This window comes from Diaporthe amygdali, assembly GCF_026229845.1.
Source record: "Diaporthe amygdali strain CAA958 chromosome Unknown NODE_29_length_634662_cov_65_424859, whole genome shotgun sequence".
Classification (NCBI taxonomy): domain Eukaryota; kingdom Fungi; phylum Ascomycota; class Sordariomycetes; order Diaporthales; family Diaporthaceae; genus Diaporthe; species Diaporthe amygdali.
The window spans coordinates 486129-505184 of NW_026517049.1; the positions used below are offsets into that span (position 1 = coordinate 486129).

At 53.5% G+C, this 19056-nt stretch overlaps 8 protein-coding genes across 8 annotated transcripts; 4 read left to right on the plus strand and 4 right to left on the minus strand.

The window, feature by feature from the left end:
* Positions 1-1416: 1416 nt before the first annotated feature.
* J7T55_004421 (uncharacterized protein) lies at positions 1417-3547 on the plus strand (the record flags this gene model as incomplete). The annotated part of the gene is made up of 4 exons (XM_053132072.1): positions 1417-1426; positions 1479-1570; positions 1659-3361; positions 3403-3547. The coding sequence occupies 4 exons, from the start codon at positions 1417-1419 to the stop codon at positions 3545-3547; spliced, it is 1950 nt and encodes a 649-aa protein (XP_052990034.1).
* A 329-nt stretch (positions 3548-3876) lies between these two features.
* On the minus strand, positions 3877-5199 carry J7T55_004422 (uncharacterized protein; the record flags this gene model as incomplete). The annotated part of the gene is made up of 2 exons (XM_053132073.1): positions 3877-4107; positions 4165-5199. The coding sequence occupies 2 exons, from the start codon at positions 5197-5199 to the stop codon at positions 3877-3879; spliced, it is 1266 nt and encodes a 421-aa protein (XP_052990035.1).
* Positions 5200-5253: 54 nt separating this feature from the next.
* Positions 5254-5493, minus strand: J7T55_004423 (uncharacterized protein; the record flags this gene model as incomplete). The annotated part of the gene is made up of 1 exon (XM_053132074.1): positions 5254-5493. The coding sequence occupies one exon, from the start codon at positions 5491-5493 to the stop codon at positions 5254-5256; it is 240 nt and encodes a 79-aa protein (XP_052990036.1).
* Positions 5494-5877: 384 nt separating this feature from the next.
* J7T55_004424 (uncharacterized protein) lies at positions 5878-6931 on the plus strand (the record flags this gene model as incomplete). Its single annotated transcript, XM_053132076.1, has 3 exons — positions 5878-5980; positions 6123-6224; positions 6453-6931. 3 exons carry the CDS (start codon positions 5878-5880, stop codon positions 6929-6931), a joined length of 684 nt encoding a protein of 227 aa, XP_052990037.1.
* A 1411-nt stretch (positions 6932-8342) lies between these two features.
* Positions 8343-9007, plus strand: J7T55_004425 (vivid pas protein vvd; the record flags this gene model as incomplete). The annotated part of the gene is made up of 2 exons (XM_053132077.1): positions 8343-8390; positions 8468-9007. The coding sequence occupies 2 exons, from the start codon at positions 8343-8345 to the stop codon at positions 9005-9007; spliced, it is 588 nt and encodes a 195-aa protein (XP_052990038.1).
* Positions 9008-11031: 2024 nt separating this feature from the next.
* J7T55_004426 (uncharacterized protein) lies at positions 11032-11713 on the plus strand (the record flags this gene model as incomplete). Its single annotated transcript, XM_053132078.1, has 4 exons — positions 11032-11245; positions 11310-11348; positions 11416-11532; positions 11598-11713. The coding sequence occupies 4 exons, from the start codon at positions 11032-11034 to the stop codon at positions 11711-11713; spliced, it is 486 nt and encodes a 161-aa protein (XP_052990039.1).
* Positions 11714-12209: 496 nt separating this feature from the next.
* J7T55_004427 (uncharacterized protein) lies at positions 12210-13775 on the minus strand (the record flags this gene model as incomplete). Its single annotated transcript, XM_053132079.1, has 5 exons — positions 12210-13029; positions 13202-13358; positions 13418-13502; positions 13558-13697; positions 13757-13775. 5 exons carry the CDS (start codon positions 13773-13775, stop codon positions 12210-12212), a joined length of 1221 nt encoding a protein of 406 aa, XP_052990040.1.
* A 2573-nt stretch (positions 13776-16348) lies between these two features.
* J7T55_004428 (uncharacterized protein) lies at positions 16349-18705 on the minus strand (the record flags this gene model as incomplete). The annotated part of the gene is made up of 2 exons (XM_053132080.1): positions 16349-17952; positions 18003-18705. 2 exons carry the CDS (start codon positions 18703-18705, stop codon positions 16349-16351), a joined length of 2307 nt encoding a protein of 768 aa, XP_052990041.1.
* Positions 18706-19056: the final 351 nt, after the last annotated feature.

The window sequence follows — 19056 nt, forward strand, 5'->3', positions numbered from 1 at the left end:
TATTCAAGGTTGTATTCGTCTTATGGGTTGAGCCCCATGCAAAGAGCGGACCCTGGTGGGCGTGTAATATTAACAGGAGCCAGTTCTCGGACGTTGTCGCGTGTGTCGGTGCTCTCCGCCGCGGACGATTGTTGGCGGAATCGAGGGATGCTACGCATGTACAAAAGCAGTGTGGCAGCCACAGTACGACCGAGGCGAGAGGTTTGACAGGTCGTTGAATTGGATGGCGCACAGTCGACCGACCTGCCAAATACGGATGCTCCTCTTGGCCGGAGGTAGATGGGTTGAATCGAATCGAGGACAGATCAATTGGATGCCCAAGGATCTCGAGGTGCTCGAGGTCGTCGCTGGCAGCAAAGAGTCAAAGTATTGAGAAATGTTCACAGTTGTACAGGGACGAGGGAATGGAAGGATGCGACAACGTCGCGAGCTGGGCGAGAAGCGAGGAAAGACCTCGGGACCCATGGACCTTGGGCCCGTGGTGTCGGTAGCCCCTGATCCTGGGGATCAACCTTGGGAATTGGATATGATCCCTACTGCCCACTGCCCTGTCAGCCTGTCATCCACATCGATCTTGTGGGGTAATGTGAGGAGTGAGGGGAAGGGAGGAGCTTGGAGCTTGGAGAAGGGGCATGGGGCGTCATGGGGATGCTGGGATTGATGTGACCTGCACCCAAACGAGATCCGCTGGTCTAGAAATAACATGGACTTCTGATGTGGGCTGCAGATCCATCTTGGTCTTCATTCTACCTGTCTACATGTACATAGTCATTTACTGTCTGTAGGTGTGGTAATGTCTTCATGGCATCACCAGCGGTGCGATGGACACAATACATGGGCGGGCTATGAATCAGGGAGCAGAAGTACCGCAATTGTATACTGGCCCAATTAGCTACACGTAGCTAAATATTTAGACACCGTTCTTGACTATATCAAGATCACCTCCTACTATTTGCATTTGTTGCGCACACATGGTAATTCGATAACTGTAGAGAACAAGACTTTTGGACCCAGGAAATTCGTCACGAGGTGCATGGGTCCAGAGAAGGTGGGATGGAGCTGGGCGACAGGGTGATTGGATTGGCCTCCAAAAGCTGCAATGTCACTCACCCACCGTCACGCCTCCGTTGTGCAGCTAATGGTTGGTTCCGAAGCTCGCGGAAATTACTGATAGCTCCCACCTCTACTCGAACTTACTTAGACCAAGGTGGGTAGCTTTCTATACCACCTCCACCCACCTCAACATCCGTTGCTCGCTCGCTTGCTCTTCGCACCTGTTCCAGTCTTGCTACAAAGGATCACAAAACGTAATCGTTCCTCGTTTGCAAGGACGTCCTGCGCCGCCACCCATCCGCCGATTCGCCAATTGGCATGGCCTGAGCAGAACATCATAGCTCCTCCGCCACCTCAGCTGCGATGGCGACAGGTCCGTCAACCATGCCACTCCCCACATGATCTCTCTAACTTCTGGCCGCCAGTGCGCATCTGTGTGTGCGGGGACGAGGGGACGGGAAAATCTAGCCTGATCGCATCCCTTGTCAAGGACGTCTTTGTCTCCAACAAAATCCAGGTGAGTAGGACTCAAGCCTTCATTTAGTTACAGGTGGTGCAACCTCCCAATCTCCTCGACGGCCACGCTGACCTTGATATGAATACAGGCTGTCCTGCCCCAGATATCCCTCCCGCCGAGCATCGGTACCCCAGAGAACGTCACCACAACCATCGTCGATACATCTGCCCGGCCACAAGATCGCAATACCCTGCGGAAAGAGATCCGAAAGTCCAATGTCATACTCCTCGTCTACTCCGACCACTACAGCTATGAGAGGGTTGCGCTCTTCTGGATGCCCTACTTCCGCTCCCTCGGGGTCAACGTTCCCGTTGTGTTGTGCGCGAACAAGTCCGACCTGACAGGAGATGGAAATACAGCCCAGGTCGTCGACGAAGAGATACTGCCTGTGATGCATGAGTTCCGTGAGATCGATTCCTGCATCAGGACAAGCGCTCGGGAGCACCGCAATGTGAACGAGGTCTTCTTCCTTTGCCAAAAAGCCGTGACCCACCCGATCGCACCACTGTTCGACTACAAGGAGGGCAACCTCAAGCCTGCCTGCGCATCGGCTCTCCGTAGGATCTTCTACTTGAGTGATAAAGACCAGGATGGTTACCTAAATGACCAGGAGATGCACGACTTCCAGGCCAAATCCTTCGAGCGGCCCTTGTCACAGGAAGACCTGGACAATATTAAATTAACTGTCAGCAAGGTGTCGCCTGGCACCAATCTCGAAAAGGGTGTAGACTTGGAAGGTTTTCTGCGTCTGAACAGGATGTACGCGGAGAAGGGCCGGCACGAGACAATATGGATCATACTGCGGAAGCACCACTATACTGATAGTCTCAGTCTGGAGGACAACTTTCTACGGCCAAAATTTGATGTCCCCGAGTACGCGTCGTCGGAATTGAGCCCTGCCGGGTATCGCTTTTTCGTGGACCTTTTCATCGCATTCGACAAGGACAACGATGGAGGGCTCAACAGCGAGGAGCTGGCGGCGTTGTTTCGGCCAACACCTGGCCTGCCCCAGTCGTGGACTGACGCTTCTTTCCCGTCGTCCACTGTGCGAAATGAAGCCGGGCACATCACGCTGCAGGGCTGGCTCGCACAATGGAGCATGACTACCTTCCTCGAGCCGAAGACGACGCTCGAGTACCTAGCATATCTCGGCTTTGAGGCCTCGAATCCCAAGGAGTCGATCACCAGCGCATTGAAGGTGACCAAGGCAAGGAAGCGTAGAAAGCGACCTGGCCGAGTCGAGCGAGGCGTTGTGTTGTGCTATGTCCTCGGCGCATCCGGAGCGGGGAAGTCGTCTCTCATGGACGCCTTCTTGAACAGGCCCTTTGACGCTCTCCACCGCCCGACCATCAAGCCTCGGCGGGCTGTCAACAGTGTCGAGCTTCAAGGTGGAAAGCAATGCTACCTCATCCTCGAGGAGCTCGGGGAGCTCGAGCCCGCCATCCTCGAGAACCATGCCAAGCTCGATGCCTGTGACCTTCTTTGCTACACGTACGACTCTTCCGATCCAGACTCGTTCTCGCACATTGTCGACCTCCGCCAGAAGTTCCCACAGCTCGACGAATTGCCTTCTATATATGTGGCCCTGAAAGCCGACAAGGACAAGACCACACAGCGCTGTGAGATGCAACCTGACGCCTACACGCACGGCCTAATGATGCCCACCCCGCTTCACGTGAGCGTGACATGGCAGAGCATCAGCGAGCTCTTTGTCGCGCTGGCTGAGGCGGCGACGAATCCTAGCTCCGGATTCCCGAAGAGTGAGGAGCCGCCGCCGGATATGACAAGTCTGTATGTTGCCTTGGGTGCGACCGCTTGCGCTGCAATCGCAGCTCTGGTGATATGGCGGCGCTCGACCCTTGGGTCGTCGGCATGATGAGAGGGAAGTGTCAAAGATCACAGTTCGAAGCTGGAACAAAAGCTACCGAGACGCAACTTCTCGTCGGGGACGGCGTGTTCTTTACCATGGGAGATTGATATCTGTGCCAGGAACGTAATTGTGCGCGAAGAATTCATAGTGTGATGTACCAATATTTGGGCTTGCTACCTTGCCGGGTGTTGGGTTTGGGTCATTGCGAGCATAGCTTGGAGTCTGGCAGAGGATTTATTTCAATCAATATGGGCCATACCGGAAACATGCATCCGAAGATTTACCAAAATATACACCGCTCACGATTGCTCAGGGCGGGGAGTAGAGGACATGGCAATTGAGGTATCAGAGTACGACGTTCGCGCAAATAGTGTGGGTATCATTACGTCCTGACCTGTGTCGAAATCAAGCAAAGCTAAGTCTTCCTGCTGCCCCATCAGACTGAACCATCATCATCAGCTTGATCCTCATCGTCTCCCCCCGGCTCTGCTTTGACTCTTCGCCTCGCGCTTGCACGGCTGACATGCGAAGCATCCATGCTTCCCTCCTCTTCGTCCTCGTCCTCTTGATCCGAGGATCGCTCCGCCGCTTCCCTTTCCGCCTGCTCGGCGCGCTTGATCCTGCGCAGCAACGCCTCGTCGAAGTAAAGATCTTGCGCCGTCATGGCCTGGCGGGGAGTATCAGTATATAGAAGAAAACAAGCATAGCAGCAGAAAAGACTCACCTCAACATGGCACCCAGCCTCTGGGCACTTCGCAACTCGACCCCTCCCATTTCCTCCGCCAAGGTACTCCATGATAGAGTCTTTCTCAAATGAGTGCTTGCAAAGCCTGCACGTGTAGGGCTCCCGCATGACACTGAGCGTCAACGGGCATCTGAAGCTCCTCTTCTCGCGTGCGATCTGTATCTCATCGTCCTCGTCACCGTCTTCCTCATCCGCGTCAGCCCCGCCCTGCCGCTCGTCCTTGCGAGTCTCGAGTCTCGGGCGGCCGTCCCGGTCGAACCACTTGGTGGCATCCGGCAGCGGTATATCGTCCGGGTTCTCGTACAGCCCCTCATGCCACGACTGCTTGAAGTCGATGTAGCTGTTGTTGCGCGCGTACTTCTCGTAAGGGGGCAACTTGTCATACTCCGCTGCTTTAGCATCGCGCGCCTTCTCGAAAACGTGGAATATGGGGACTCCTGAGACCTCAGGGGGTTCAGGGTCTCCCTCATCGGCTTCCCGGTCCTGCTGTGCGAGTTCCAACGCGATCCGCTGTCGGTCTGCGACCATGTCGGGCAGGTCTCTCAAAACGCTCTTCTCGTCCTCTAGCGCGGCCTGCATGTCGAGGGCGCCCCTCATGGCCTCCTCGATCAGGGTGGCCAGCTCGGAGACTTCCCCCTCCAGCTCCTGTACCGCGCCCTCTGCTCTTTCGGCGGCTGCGCCCTCATCATCACCCTCGGCGTCATCGTTGCTGTGCTTCCTCTTGGCGGCCCTTTCTGCATTCTGCGCGGCAGTCCTCTTGCGGTGGGTCACTCGCTCGTTGATGGCGTATACGGTGGTGCTAAGAAGCTTGGTGGATTCGGCCGTGTGCTTCTCGTATGTATCGTTGATGCGACTTGTGGAGAGCTCCTTCAGTTGGCGCTTGATGTCGTCGGTGAGAGGGCATTTCGGCGGTTCATACGGCGGGAGGTCAACCGAGTCTTGCTCATCGTGTCGAGATGGTGGTGGACGGCGGTTGCCAGAACTGCGCCCTGCACGTCGCTGAGAGCCGAGCATTGTGAGGTGTGAAAGGTGGGACGCGCCTATCGGCTGCGAGGAGAAGGAGGGTCTTCAGGCGCGCTTCAAGCCCTGAAGGTATTGTCGCGAAGGAAATCTTCCGGCGATATCGGACGAAGCTGCAAGAGCGGTATAGAACCAAAGGTCATTTGGCGCCTGAGCGTTCTGTGCTGGCGTGTTCCCATTAGATGTGAGGCCGAGTGATGACTTTCCGGCGGTCAATTCGAGCCCCGCCAAGCGCGTCGCGTCTGGTTGCAGCTGCTCCTGCACCTTCACGCGTGTTTGGCTGAGCATGGTGCATACAACCCCTGCAGATCGGAGCTCCCTGGCTCTGCCAACTCGCACCTAGGCAGCTTTAGGGGGCAATGACATCAATTCCCAAACGCGAGCCATCGACAGCTAATCAAAGCTGCCTTTGTCGGGACTGTAACAGCTGTGCACATCAAGCAAAGCTGGTTATTATGACGATGAGGGCTTCCATACCCTGCAGAATAAACGCCAGGGGCTTTTAATAAGAAGAACGGCCCGCTTTCAGGCATAATAAATTGAGCCGGCTGCCTCACACAGGTGCCACCAGGACCCGATTATATGAGGTTGGCATGGCAGTGTTGGAAGCATTTGTTGTCAACCACAGCTCCACCTAGATATCAGCCTCAGTAACATCGTCCATTCACCAAAATGGCCAAAGCGACGTCGAAAAAGCAGAACAACCGGGCAAACCCGCTGTCCAAGGAGGGAAAGGAAGCCAAGGCCTCCAAAGACCCCAAGCAGTCACATTTGTGTAAGCACAGTCTATCACATTTGAATGCGTCATCCGTTCGATGTCAGATCTAGAGATGTGACCAGTGAGGTCGTATTCCTGATATCAAGCTTCAGAAGATACCCTCCTGATTCAACACTTACTAACCCTGACTGAGAGACAGACACGGATGATAACCCCGAGACGACCTTGAAGGGAACCGGCTTTAAGGATGTGGAGACAGCCAACAAGACCATCGCTCTTGTTTCCAAGAGGAGCCTGACCTGTAAATAAGCGTCTCTTCAATGCTCCCTCAGCCTGCCAAGTGGTGGACAATCTGGACAGCCGTACTGCCCAATGCCGTAAATGGGCGAATCTAAGCATCCCACCTGGTGTATGGTTTCCCGTCCGGGAAATCAGAAAAGGAACGCTTCTCGCTTAGAAGTATTTCCTGAGACCGATCTGGGATGATCACCATACTTTGTAGCAAATTCGCTGACAAGGGGCATTATAGACCAGCGTCAGACTATCAACACCATGTTCAACCGAGCGAAGCACCATCCCAAGAAGACGGACGACATTAAGGCTGCCCAGGCCGTGTTTGAGAAATGGCTCAAGGAGACATACCCAAAGGCGAAATCTGAACAGCGCGAGTTCAAGCCTGTCTTGGCCAAGAAGACAATGGAGACAGTGCTTCCGCTGCTGAAGGAGGCCAAGGGCATCGATACCACCTTTGCTGAGACATACGTCGCCATGGAGGCCAGGAAGCGCCTCGCAAACACATTGGTGGACGATAGCCAACCGGGAGAAGCCGACTGGGACAAGGCGAGGACGACTGCCCTTAGCGAGCTAGTTCCAAGCGAGTCCGACGACGTCTCAGAAGACAAGCTGTGGGACGATGATGGCAAGCCTTCAACGTACCATTTGAGCCTCATTGCTTGGGCTTGGTCACCTGCGACGGAGTACAAACTCCTTAAATCCGTTCGTGAGTGAGGGGATCTGGAGTCACACTGCTGCGAAAAAGCAAACAGACTGGCGGGGTGCGTCGCACAAGAATCGCGGAACAAGGCGCTTTTTAGTTAGGATGGGCGGGATATACCAGGGGCACTGGGAGCCGCCCAGGAGCGAATCGACTCAGTGGCCATCCCTCTAGACTCGGCCTACCGCACTAATTTGGTGAGCTGTCAGGTACTGCGTAGTGTTGGCCGATGTACTTTGTGTATCCAATGAACTGGGCGTCCAGCCGCATGCATCGATTTGTCTTTCTTTTCCTGACAGCCGGAACGGTTTCGAGATGCGGCTTCGCATAGGCCAGATGAGGTGTGACTGCTTGCTGTATGTCGCTTAACAGCATCTATTCGAGTGGTTTTGAGACACAGGCCTGGGCCCTTGTCAACCGTTGTTGCTTATCCAGCCTCTGCTCAACCAATCTTGCCTGCCCACATACTATACTGCAGTCGTTGGGCGGGCCGGCCCCACTATTATACCCGACTGGCTGCACTATGGTCTCCTCTAAATAGTCTACTAGCTTCAGATCTGTTCAGATCTGGACGACGTCTGCTCTCTACGACGATCGTCACGCATCGCCTCCTCATCAGCCTAATAGCGACGTCAATCGACCCGTATCCGTCAATCCGCCCCGTCAGTGTCTGCCTACTCGTGTCAATGCTTAGTCCGCCTGACACCGTGATCAGCTCACTTTCGCTCGCCTGACTAATTCCGCGACTGGCTGCTCGTCGATCGAGCAATCATTTTGTGGCGGCAAAGTATGCTGAACGCTTCTCGAGTGACAGATAAAGTTAGGTGTCCTCCGCTCAAGGGAAAGGATACACCCCTGCTATGTGACCTAGAAACAGAGTGTTTGCTGCATGGGCACCGCCTGCAGAGGGGTGGAGGCAAAGCGACCGCTTCCGAGTGCTAGGGTGCGCTTTGCTGCGTGCTAGTGTTGTAATATACCAAATTCGTAGCCGTCCCGATCGCTCGGCCTACATGATCTCGCCGCGATCATGGCAGATGCCGTCCGGCCATCGAAATGCGATCGCATTTTGGCCCCATTTCGCTTACTGCCGCCTGACTTTCCCATCCCCTCGGCTACCCATTCGCCCAGACACGACACCGGATGAAGCTCTAGCCCACTCCACGATCTCTTGTCACTCTAACCTGGTGCTCAAACCCTTCGGAGTTGCGGGTTTGTGAGCCTCTGCTGTGATCTCGATCTCTTACGTGCACTACTCTCGCAAACCGGGCAAGTGCCTGTCTGACAACTCCCAATGTATTCGTAAACTTGTCCCGTAGATAATATGCCTTTCTCCCATCCTCTTTCATCCTACGCCAACTTCTCACTGGGCCGTACTTGAGTCTTGCTGTGTGCCGTAACACAACCCTACCTCATCCACCTTTCCCTATGTCCCAGTCCACAACGATGAATCCCTGGGAATCATGTGCACTAGAGGTAGGCCTATAGTCCAACACCAACCGAAGGGTTGACAGTTTGACAGAGATCAAAAGTATGCTAACACACAACTACAGTACCGATTCACACCGAACGGCAAGACGAGAGAGGCCCAAGTTGCACAATGTACCCAAAAATCCGACGTCTCTGATCCCTTGATCTACCCCGGACTCTACGCCCCAAGCGGTCTGGACGTCATGACAGTGCTTTTTCGCATCTTTGCCAGGCCCAACCCACAAATCGACTTAGGTCCCATCGACTGTTCCGTCGCACTCCTCGTCTGTGACCTGGCACTGCCTGACGCGCCCATCGTCTACGCCTCGGACCCGTTCATGGAGATGACGGGCTATAGGATGAACGACATCCGGGGGAAGAATTGCCGGTTTCTACAGGCCCCTGGGGGCAACGTCAAACCACGCTCAACTCGCAAGTACATCGACCAAAGGACGATCCTAGGAATGCGCGAGGCTGTAAAGGCCAACAAAGAGCACCAGACCGAGATTACGAATTTCAAGAAGGACGGCAGACCATTCGTCAATATCCTCACGATCATTCCCATCCAGTGGGATACCCAAGAATTTCGATATTCGGTTGGCTTCCAGCATCAAAAAGAATGAATACGACAAGCAATTGTATCGATTCAGGGACATGTTTAAACGGCAGAACAATTTGGGAGACAACTTTTCGGTATTTCGCTCTGGTTTTTATACATTACATCAGACCCGGTGTCAGGAAGATTGGACCGACAAGGCAACAAGTCATCATTGTTTACAAGGGCATCATCATGGGAGTTTTCTGGTGGACAGGGACCTATCTGGCAGTCTGAATGCATCGAAGGATAAAGGTAACAAAGGAGTTTTTGGGGGCATTCCTGCTTTGAGGCAGTTCGGCATCAGACCACGGCAGCATTCAAGACGGAGTTCATCGGGGCTCGGGCTCAGCATTTCGGTTGTTCCCATGCTGCACGCAGGCATTTTGCTCTTAGGCATAGCGCTATTTGGTACAAGCGATACCCATTTCATCTTTGAGTGAAGCGCATTCGCTGGCGTACCGTACAATTATACTACAATTGGAACATAGCAATGCGGGCCGCATTAGGCACGACACCATGTGAGCCTGCAGGTGCCGCAGATTTAGATTTGAAGTAAACATGCTACACGTTGAGAGACAGAGACGACGTCCAGGGTGCTATCCTCAACATCTGCCGGGCAGTGCTTGGACGTGTAACTATACGAATGCCTCCTGGAACCCACAGGACCCACCAGCAACCCGTGCTCCTACGATGGCGTCGCTCATTCACAGCGGCGTCAATCGAGAGTCCAAAGGCCGGTGAGAAAGAGAGGCGGAGGAACCGAGGCCTTTTCTCGGCGCGTGGGCTGATCTCATGGCGGCTTGTCCTCCGCGGCCGATAGAGTTCACGGCGGAGACGACGTCGACATCAGGGTGGATATAGGGGGGCCCCTCCGGATCGCTGCTTCCGTAAACCTGAACCCGTCCTTGGATCACGAACACGGCAGCTCTGACAGTCCATTTTTGCCCCTGACAACACGATATTTGTCCCTTCGGATGCCATGAGTATCTTCCCTAGTCACTACCCGGACGCGAAAGCTTCTTCCCCCCGCCTCGTAATTGTGGTCTAGATCGCCGAATAGAGACAGCGCCAGCTCCTGCGATGATAACGCCACTGCCGTAATGTGCTTCCCTTAGATCGTTGTGCACCGAAGCTGCAGCTGGTCCCCCTCCTCAAGATCGTCATGCCTCTTCGATTACCGCATGGGAACTACTGCAAACATGTCTGCCATGCGCTTCAGAGCTCGCGAGCGTTGCATCCCTATCAAGTTATCCTAAGTTGCAGTTCAAAGCGATGGGGCGTTCGGCGGGTAAAGGGCCTGGACCTACCTTTGCTCCCTTGGCCCATAGTAGCCATGAGAAGCTTTCAGGGAGACTTCTGCCGACTTCCGAGCGCCATACGACTTTATCATAGGTGGTCTGACAGCAGTGTTTGTCAGGGTTGCAGAAAGGTGCAATGCACGCAAATTCAATGTGTTGTGACTACTCGGTACTCTAAGAAGAGAGCAAGAACTCTTGCACATCCCCACACGATTTGTCTTTCAAAACAAGGCTTGATATACTCCTAAGATAATACAATACAGAAGGTTTCGCCAAATGAGAATTGATCCTGGCTTCTGCACTCCATATGCGTAATGTTCAGAATTGGAGTAGACGCTGGATATGCAGGGTCTACTCAGGAACACTAGAAATGCGTCCTACAGCATGCACACAACCAATTCTATATGACATCCAATTATCAACGCAAGGGTTTCTGAGCGTTAACAACTCACTCTCACTTTAACCCCGCAGGCGAGAAGAGCTTCAAAGCTAGTGGACGACGTCACGTCTTCCTGCCAGACATGTGCTGATCGCCGTCCGTCAAAGCGCAAAGGAGCCGGCGGCTGGGGGGACGTCGGACGAAACACTCCCATGCATCCAGCGCAGACACCATGTGCACTTGCTTGAGCGAGCCCGGAGCCCTTCACGATGTTCGACTTGGACGTGCTGCTCACAGTGATTTGAGTTATTACCCGGAATTCCACCCTGCCCCTCTTGCTCGCTATCGGCCGTCTTGGCACCCAGGCCCAAGATGCCCTCCAACCGTGGCCCGGCGCCCGTGAAGCTCTACAGGAAGGACGACGCCGAGGTCCTCATGCTCGGCCCCATCACCTGCTACGTGTTCGAGGACGGGTCCCACACGGACAACCGCGTCGGCGCTATTCTCCTGATGATACCCCCAGGCACCTCCGGCCCACCTATGCATTGGCATCGCTTTCATGATGAGTTGTTCTTCGTGACCAAGGGTGCGGTGACCCACTGTTTGGAGCTATGGTGAGGCTGAGTTGTTGCTGATTCTTAACGGCATAGGGACTGTTCGATTCATCGTTCCCGACGGCAGCATGGACGGTGAGTGCCCAAAAGCCAAACCTAATTATTTCAGGGACAAAGGTACACATCACTGACCCAATCATAGTCTCGCCTGGAGACCTGATGGTTGTTCCTCCCAGGGCCATACACACCTTTGAGAATGCCTCGGCCACGGAGGAGGCTGAGCTTTACATGACTGCTACGCCAGGGTACTATATCGATTGTGAGTTTGACACGAACCCCGGTGGCAGTGGAAGTGCAAGCATGGAAGGCTAAGTTTACTTGCAGATTTCCGAATGCTGGCCCAGGGGACGGAGAATGGTGAGAAGCTGGACGAGGCGGACACTATGTACTTGATGGCCCAATTTGGGACGTTTCCACCGGACATACCGTCCGAACCGTAGACTCTCATTGCCATAATTGCAATCTTTGCGGCACAATAGAAGTGGGCAGGATTATGCCGTCTAAGAGATTTGTTATACATAAGCTTCCTTAGATCTCAAGTGGGCCGATCTTCTTGTACTTCGGGGAATGTACAGAATAGTACACATGGCATACAAATTTGCTGGCTCAGGGGTGGTGCAAGAAGCTGTATAGAGGGTAAACCAATAGTTCGCAACGATCAAAGATCAAACAGCAACTTGGACTTGCAGTGATAGTACAGGACAAGTGAGGATTCATAACACTTAATTAGCCCAAATTAGACTTCGCCATGAGCTCCAAATTGCACCGAAACCATAACTCGAACTTTAGGCAAGTCATCGACTGGCAACTGAAAGGGTCCCCTGCCATCCCGTATTGTCCTGGGCTGAGGGAATCTGAGAATCCCGCGTATCGGCATTCGGCGATAGTCGTTCTTGCTACCACGAGTCTGTGATCGGCCGGGACTTAGGTCGATTCCTAAGCACCTCTGCTGAGCCTTGCTGATCGCCTTCTGCCTGTGCCGCTCTCTTCTGCGATGCCATTTTCCTTTTTCGCGGTCTTTGATCCAGAGGCCGAAGGCTTTCCCTTCACGACATCTTGCTTCACCCTGCTCTTCTTCCGTGGTCGCTGGTCGTCATCGTCATCGTCATCCGCGGGCTCGACCGCGGTTTTCCTGGCCCTCGTCTTCTTTGCCAGCTCTTTAGCGTCATCTGTTTCTTGCTTCTTCTGCTTTCCAGCCCTGGGCTTTTTAGGCTTCTCTTCAGAGTCCCCGTTCTCCAGCGGCTCTTCTTTGATACCTGGTGCGACAAGACCGGTCTTCTTCTGGAGGCTCGGTGCGTAGCAGCTTGTGCGTCCACCCACCGTGATGAAAGCCAATTTCTCCCCATTGGGCAGTGCGCTTGAGGTCTTTTTGCCCTTTCCCCATCGGTGATTGAAAAGCCAATCGTCGGGGAACTGGTCCGAGTCGGCAAGCAAATCGCATGCTGTCTGGCAGACATTGGTGATAGATTCGTGAAGTCGCTTGATCTCCGCGTCGGTGAAATCGTCGCAGTACTGCTCAGGGTGTAATCTTGCCTGGTAGAGACTCTCATCGGCGACCCAGTTGCCGATGCCGCTTATGAGGGCCTGGTCCAGAATGAATGCCTTGAGTGGCACGTGCTTCTTGCGCATCTTCTCTCTCAGATACTGCTCTGTGAATACATCCTTGTCGACTACCGGGTCTGGTCCATTCTCCACCAGCAGCGAGGTCTTGCGAATCTGGTCACCAGGACAGTCAACGAGGCGGATGCGTCCAAATCTAGATAGCCGTCAGCAATTACTAAGTAGGGGGAATGTGCGAATGAGAGTCAGGAATTTTGAGTCCGTTAATGAGGATGTCTGCAACTTCACGACAGGAAGTGCTTCAAAGGTTGAGCTTTGAGCATGTGAACGGGCAACGAGGACGGCGAGCCTCCTGAAGATATACGTACCGTCTGGGATCAGTGAAAGCTATGCGGACCGCTGGGCTGCCCTCAGTCTCGAGCTGGAATTTCCAGTATTTTGGTGGCCACTGCTCTTGTTCCTCTGGATTCATCTTCTTGTAGTAATTGGTGTATGCAGTGCGGTCGTTCTGAATATGAACCCAGCCTTTGCCGGTCAGCTAAACTGCAAGTCGCACAAGAAAGTGTATCGGGATTGTCGCTTACCAGTCATCCCTAGGTGCATCACCGGGTGTGGAGCCTGATCAAGCTGGAGCCAGAAATATTTCCCTTGACTGCCAGCAGCCTCGACCTGTGCGAGATTCAGGACATGACCTGTAGCATGGGGATTTCAGCGGCACACCTACAGTGCGGCCTTTGAGTGCTTTCTCGAAAGCCGAGCCGGACGTGCCGACCTTGCCAAAGACATTGTTGTCATCTACTGCCTGGATCTTGGAGATCCTCTTGCCCACAAGGTGCTGGCGGAGGAAATGCACACACCTCGCGACTAGAAGCGTTCTTAGTAGGATTTCCAAGTGTGTAAAATTGGAACTTGATGTGACCTACCTTCTGCAATTTCAGGCATGATGGGCAGCTTTCTCCTGTTGGTTGAGTGCTCAGAATCCTACTCGTGGTTCAGAGAGGATGACGCGACTCAAGCGCGGCGTGGTGATGCAATGACACCCGCGAGAGCCGTCGCGGCCAAACGCCAACTCAGCTGACCAGTGCCCCGCAAAAACGGCGTTGGAGCTTGGGCCACCTTGGCTCCGCCGACCTGCTTCAAAACGGCAAGAAAAAAAAAGTCTCTGCAAGCAACCTCTTCCTGTCCCAACATCAACCACGCGCATCGCGTGCGAAATTCGAGGTAAGCCAGCACTTTTCTTCTCCCCTCCATCGTCTTCCTGATGACAACACCAAAAACCGCAAACTAGAGTCTTTGACCTAAAAGGAATGAAACCGAATTTGTAACGTCAGTCTGAAATTCAGCACGACTTGCGCTTCATCAAACACATCGCTCGATCTGCGACCTCAAGCTAACAGCCTGAAAAGTAGTGCTCGAGTCTCTTCCACGTCGACATGCCTCTATGATCGACCATCTCTTCTGCCTGCGCCGGGCCCCCACCGTGACGGTATGTCAACTTTGCGTTCTTCGACTCTCCTTTATCTGATGAACATTTACTTTGCTTCGGCAAGTTGGAATTACCGACTGAGTTATTCTTTGACGACAAAAATGGCTGTTTCTGATTATCATCTTGAACATTACGTTTCTATTGATCTTGAGTTCTTGCGCAATATGCTGACTTGAAGCTCAGGCCCGGCTGCAGATGCTTGCATGGTACGACCATTTCCATCTATCTCCCCTCAGCATTCATCCTGATGAAACGGCACTGGGCTCCGAATTATTTCATGAGCAGATATGCCATTTTGCGACAGGCCTAGAAAACCTCGTCCACTGAATTGAAGCGACACTACGGGCTGGAACGACCGCAGACGATCACCCTCGCTGACATCGTCACAACCCAGATCTCTGGCACTGTATAATTCTGGCCAATAGGCAACTGGTGATGATGTTGATGAGTCGTTGGCCACGAGCCAATCGATGCTCTCCATACGCCGACCGAGTACGATCGTCGTCGTTCAAGTCAGTAGGTGCTATTTCCCACTTTCGAAGCCCTCCCCCGTTTCCCTGATGAATATTTAGATGACGAGTCTTATCCGGGTTTCCGATGCAGACAACCTTTTTTAACTACCATTCATGCATTTCCTGACAGAGACGCTGAATCACACACTTTTGCAATCATGCCTGAGAAACTCAGCTTGCTAACATTGCTGAAGTAGATCGATCTGTTGGCTTCGACTTCACATCCGTGACGGCCCCATTTGGTAGGTCCGTTCTCAGTTTTCCCGTCGCCCAAGATCAAGAGCTAGCCACTCTCTGCACCTTAATGATGATCTGACAAAAAACAAGACAAGCATATGTCAGAGCTTTCGAGCGCAGATGATAACCGTCACTGCTGAATCCCAGGCTTCACCTTCTTGTTATCGCGTCTACGGAGTGAGATTAGTGCTAACAATGATGCCAGAAAATTAGTGACTTCATGATGCTCAGGTTAGGTTTTACTGATCGACGATGTTGACATGTTTACAATTGTAAGTTATGACCAATTTTTCACAATCTTTCCCCCGTGCCAAAATGATGATCATAAAATTTTATCACGACGGTCTTCATAGCAAAATGCCTTGATGAATCTGCCTTTGACAGAGGCTCCACGAACTGATATCGCCACCCCTCTCTACCTCAGTCATTCTTGAAAGATATTTCATGAATTCATGGCTGACAAAATCAGATCTAGGTATGACCATTACCCAAGGGTGCCCACTGTCATCTAGATGCGACTCGACGATCCTGTCCACGCCAGTAGCGTGTTGACGGACATTGGGCTCGCTTTGACATAGAGAAGGACTATGTGACTGACTGCAAGTGTTACTGTGGTCGCATCCGAAGTAGTTTCAGTAGTACAATAAAATACAAGAGCTTTGCATTTGAACCTGTTGATTGAACTTGAATGAATTTGGTACTCATCTCCTACATAATTGCAGTCATCGTAATGCATCCGCATTTAAGACGTGAATAAAGACAATGGTACTCACTCGATATCCATGAATAGCCCCTGTATCGGGAATTCTCTCTAATGGAGATGCTCGCCTAGGAAACTCAATTCTGGATCTGACTTTATGGATCTTCACTCTCTTCGCCTTGCTTTAGCCTCACATCACAAGTATTTCGTTGCGAACAACTTGCCCGACCCTGGAGTCGGATGTCGATATGACCACTCGGACATAAAATTCATTACTGGCACATCTGGAAATTGATTGAGTGTGCTTATGTACTTTGTAGTTTATAATTAGACTTATCCCTTAAGGATTTCGTTTATGTACAATATGCTTTGGAGGAACGTGGAAGCCATGTGATCCATTCCTCCGTGACCGACGCCGTTTGCAATGCCAAATAATTAAACCCAGCCATAACCCGCTTGATGTTCACCCTAATCATCAACCATGTACAGCCGCATGCCGCCAGACGCTGCAATCCCGAGAATTCCACTCCGGAGATGCGTCCCCCAAGACGAACGTTCTCTTCTTCTTTCCAACCGTCGACTAGTAAGTCTCGGGCAAAGATGGGTACCAATTTGGTATCGCTGTCGAGTTGCAGTGGAATGAACGCTCGTAGGCCTTCTTGGGCAAGATGCCGGCCTGCATGCCCCTCTTGTAGCTCCACTGCCACGAACCCTGGCTCGTCCACCAGGTCCAGTAGAACCAGCCCCAGCCCTTCTCGAAGCTGTCCATCTGCGCCTCGGCAAAGTACAGCAGGAACTGCTTGTAGTCGTCGCTGTAGGAGCCCGGGTCGGCGTTGGCGCTGGTGCACGAGCACGAGCTGTCCTCGGTCGGGCACCGCGGCGTCAGCGCCTGGAGCGGGTCGCTCGCGTTGCCCGTGTCGTACGTGCCGGTCCAGCGGTTGCCCCAGCCGACGTTGTTGAGGTGCGTCGCGCAGTCCGTGTCGGCCTGCGACCACTCGGCCACCAGCGTCGGGCCGAACCCCGTGCTCGTGTCCATGGACGTCTCGGTCTGCTCCGTCCACCCGCGGCAGGCGTAGTCGACCTTCTCCGTGTGGTTGTATACGATCTGCTCGTTGTTGAAGATGACGTACTGGTGCACGTCCAGCGCCATGTTGTCCCCGTAGCCCGTCATCTCGCCCTGCCAGTTGCCCAGCCCGCGGAAGCCGTCGCCGAACACGACGATGGCGTCCTTGACTCCGTTGGCCCGGACCATGCTGTAGACGGACTCGGTCCAATTCATCACCTCGGTTGAGGATATCACCGTCATCTTCGGCTCGTTACACAGCCCGTAGTGGGAGATGATGTTCTGGTAGCGCTCCTGCCCGAAGAACTTGGACAGCCGGTCGTGGACGTCCACGGAGCGCTGGACGTTTTGTGTGCTGTTGGTTCCGTTGAACCAGCCGATCGGTCCCAGGCGCCCGCTGTGGTTCCACCCGTTCTGGCTGCCGGGGATGCCGTGCAGGTCGAGATTGATGCGGAGGCCGTACTTGCGGGCCCACTCAATACCGCGGAGGAGGTACCGCCAGGATGTACGGAAGAGGTATGGGTCGTCGTCATAGGTCTGGACAGCCCAGTACGAGTAAGGGATGCGGACGTGGTCGAGGCCTGCATCGGCTATCTCGGCAAAGGTCGACTCGGTGACAAAGGATGAGTAGTGCTCCTCTAGGGTTGAAGCGCATTTTGAGCCCAGATATTTGCAGAGGTTATACTCATCCACGATCCCTAGGCTTTGATCGTACATAAACAAGTCCGGTGTGATCCAAGGCTCAAGCGACAGCCAGCCCCCCAGGTTGACACCTCGAGCAGGCCGGTCAGTATAAGAACCCCATTTTTCGTTCAGGGCCGGGACGATGCCATTCGGCGCGTTTGAGTCGTCCCACGTTGAGTTCAAGCCCATGATGGGAAGGCCGCCCACCAGGACATCCGTGTAGGTGACATTGAAGTCGATGGTATCGTACCACTGGAATGGATCCAAGTAGTCTGGAGCGCCGCTGGGTACGCTGCCTTCGGCGGGCAAGTTACATTTCAGGCAGCTCGAACTGGAGCCCGAGCCAGAGTTGGAACCTCCAGAATTCTTTTTGCTCACTACCACCGCTGCAATGATAATGATGAGGACAATGGCCAGTGATAAACCGGCAGCAATCACTGATCATGTCAGTCGTACGGTCAGTCAAAATCCGGGACAGAGAACTCACAAATTTTCTTCCTGGTCCAGAAACGCTTCTTTGGACGATCGTCATAAGCACCTTCTTTGTCATCGTAGCCAAGATAACTGCTCGACGTATTCGTTCCGCCACCGCGCAAGTGCCAGAACCTCTTGGACTTGGGTTTGTCCTCCACAGGTGCTGGTGCTGGAGCACTGGCAACCACTCTCTTTTGCCGCTTGCGTTCCTTCCGTTCTTGTCGATACCTCTCCTCATCATCCTCGTCTCGTTGGGCGTCTCGTGGTGATTCATACGCTCTCGAAGACCGATGATTTCTCCTCTCCCTCGACTCCCTGCGACGGCTCAAGTCCCTTTCCTCGTACTGTGGTGGTGGTGGCGGCTGGGAAGACCTGGACTGCCGCGTCCGGTGCCCTCGTGGGCTGTCTCGTGGGCTGTCTGGCTCAACTGCTTGATACTCGTTCCGGGCCGCGCTCGCCCTCTGCTCTCGTTTTCGCCTCTCTCTGCGCTCTTGACGCCGTCTTCTCTCGAGCTCCTCCTCAGCTTCTCGAGAACTGGGACCCTGGGCATTGGCCTCATTCAGAGCCGCTAGAGCGTCCATAGACAAGGCCTGGCGAGAGCTATGGCCAGACCTTGTCCCGTCTGAACCGGAGGCATGATGATGTGACCTGGAGTGGCGGCTTTTATGTCTCCTCTCACCAGACTCGCGGTGCCTGGAAGACCGTTCAGGTGCCATAGCTCAGAACCTGAGGTGTGTGAAGTGTACTTAAGAAAGAAGTAACTGTTGTTCGAGGAAGGGCGGAGACTCGGTTAGCAGTCGGTAAGGTTGATGGACTACAGTAGTGTGTAGCAATACCAGCCCACCAAAAGTGTCAGTGGCAGATCAACACATGCAACACCTGCAGCATGACACACACAGCTCAGATCTAATGTGGAACAGCACGGATGACGGACAGAAAGGAAGCGGGTGCAGAAAATAAATTGATTGACCTTCTACGGTGGGATTTTGCCCTAGCTACGTCTGCTGGTGTTTACGGGTGGCTGGTCTCCCAGGTAACATTTGGATATAAAGAGGCTGGGAGGCACG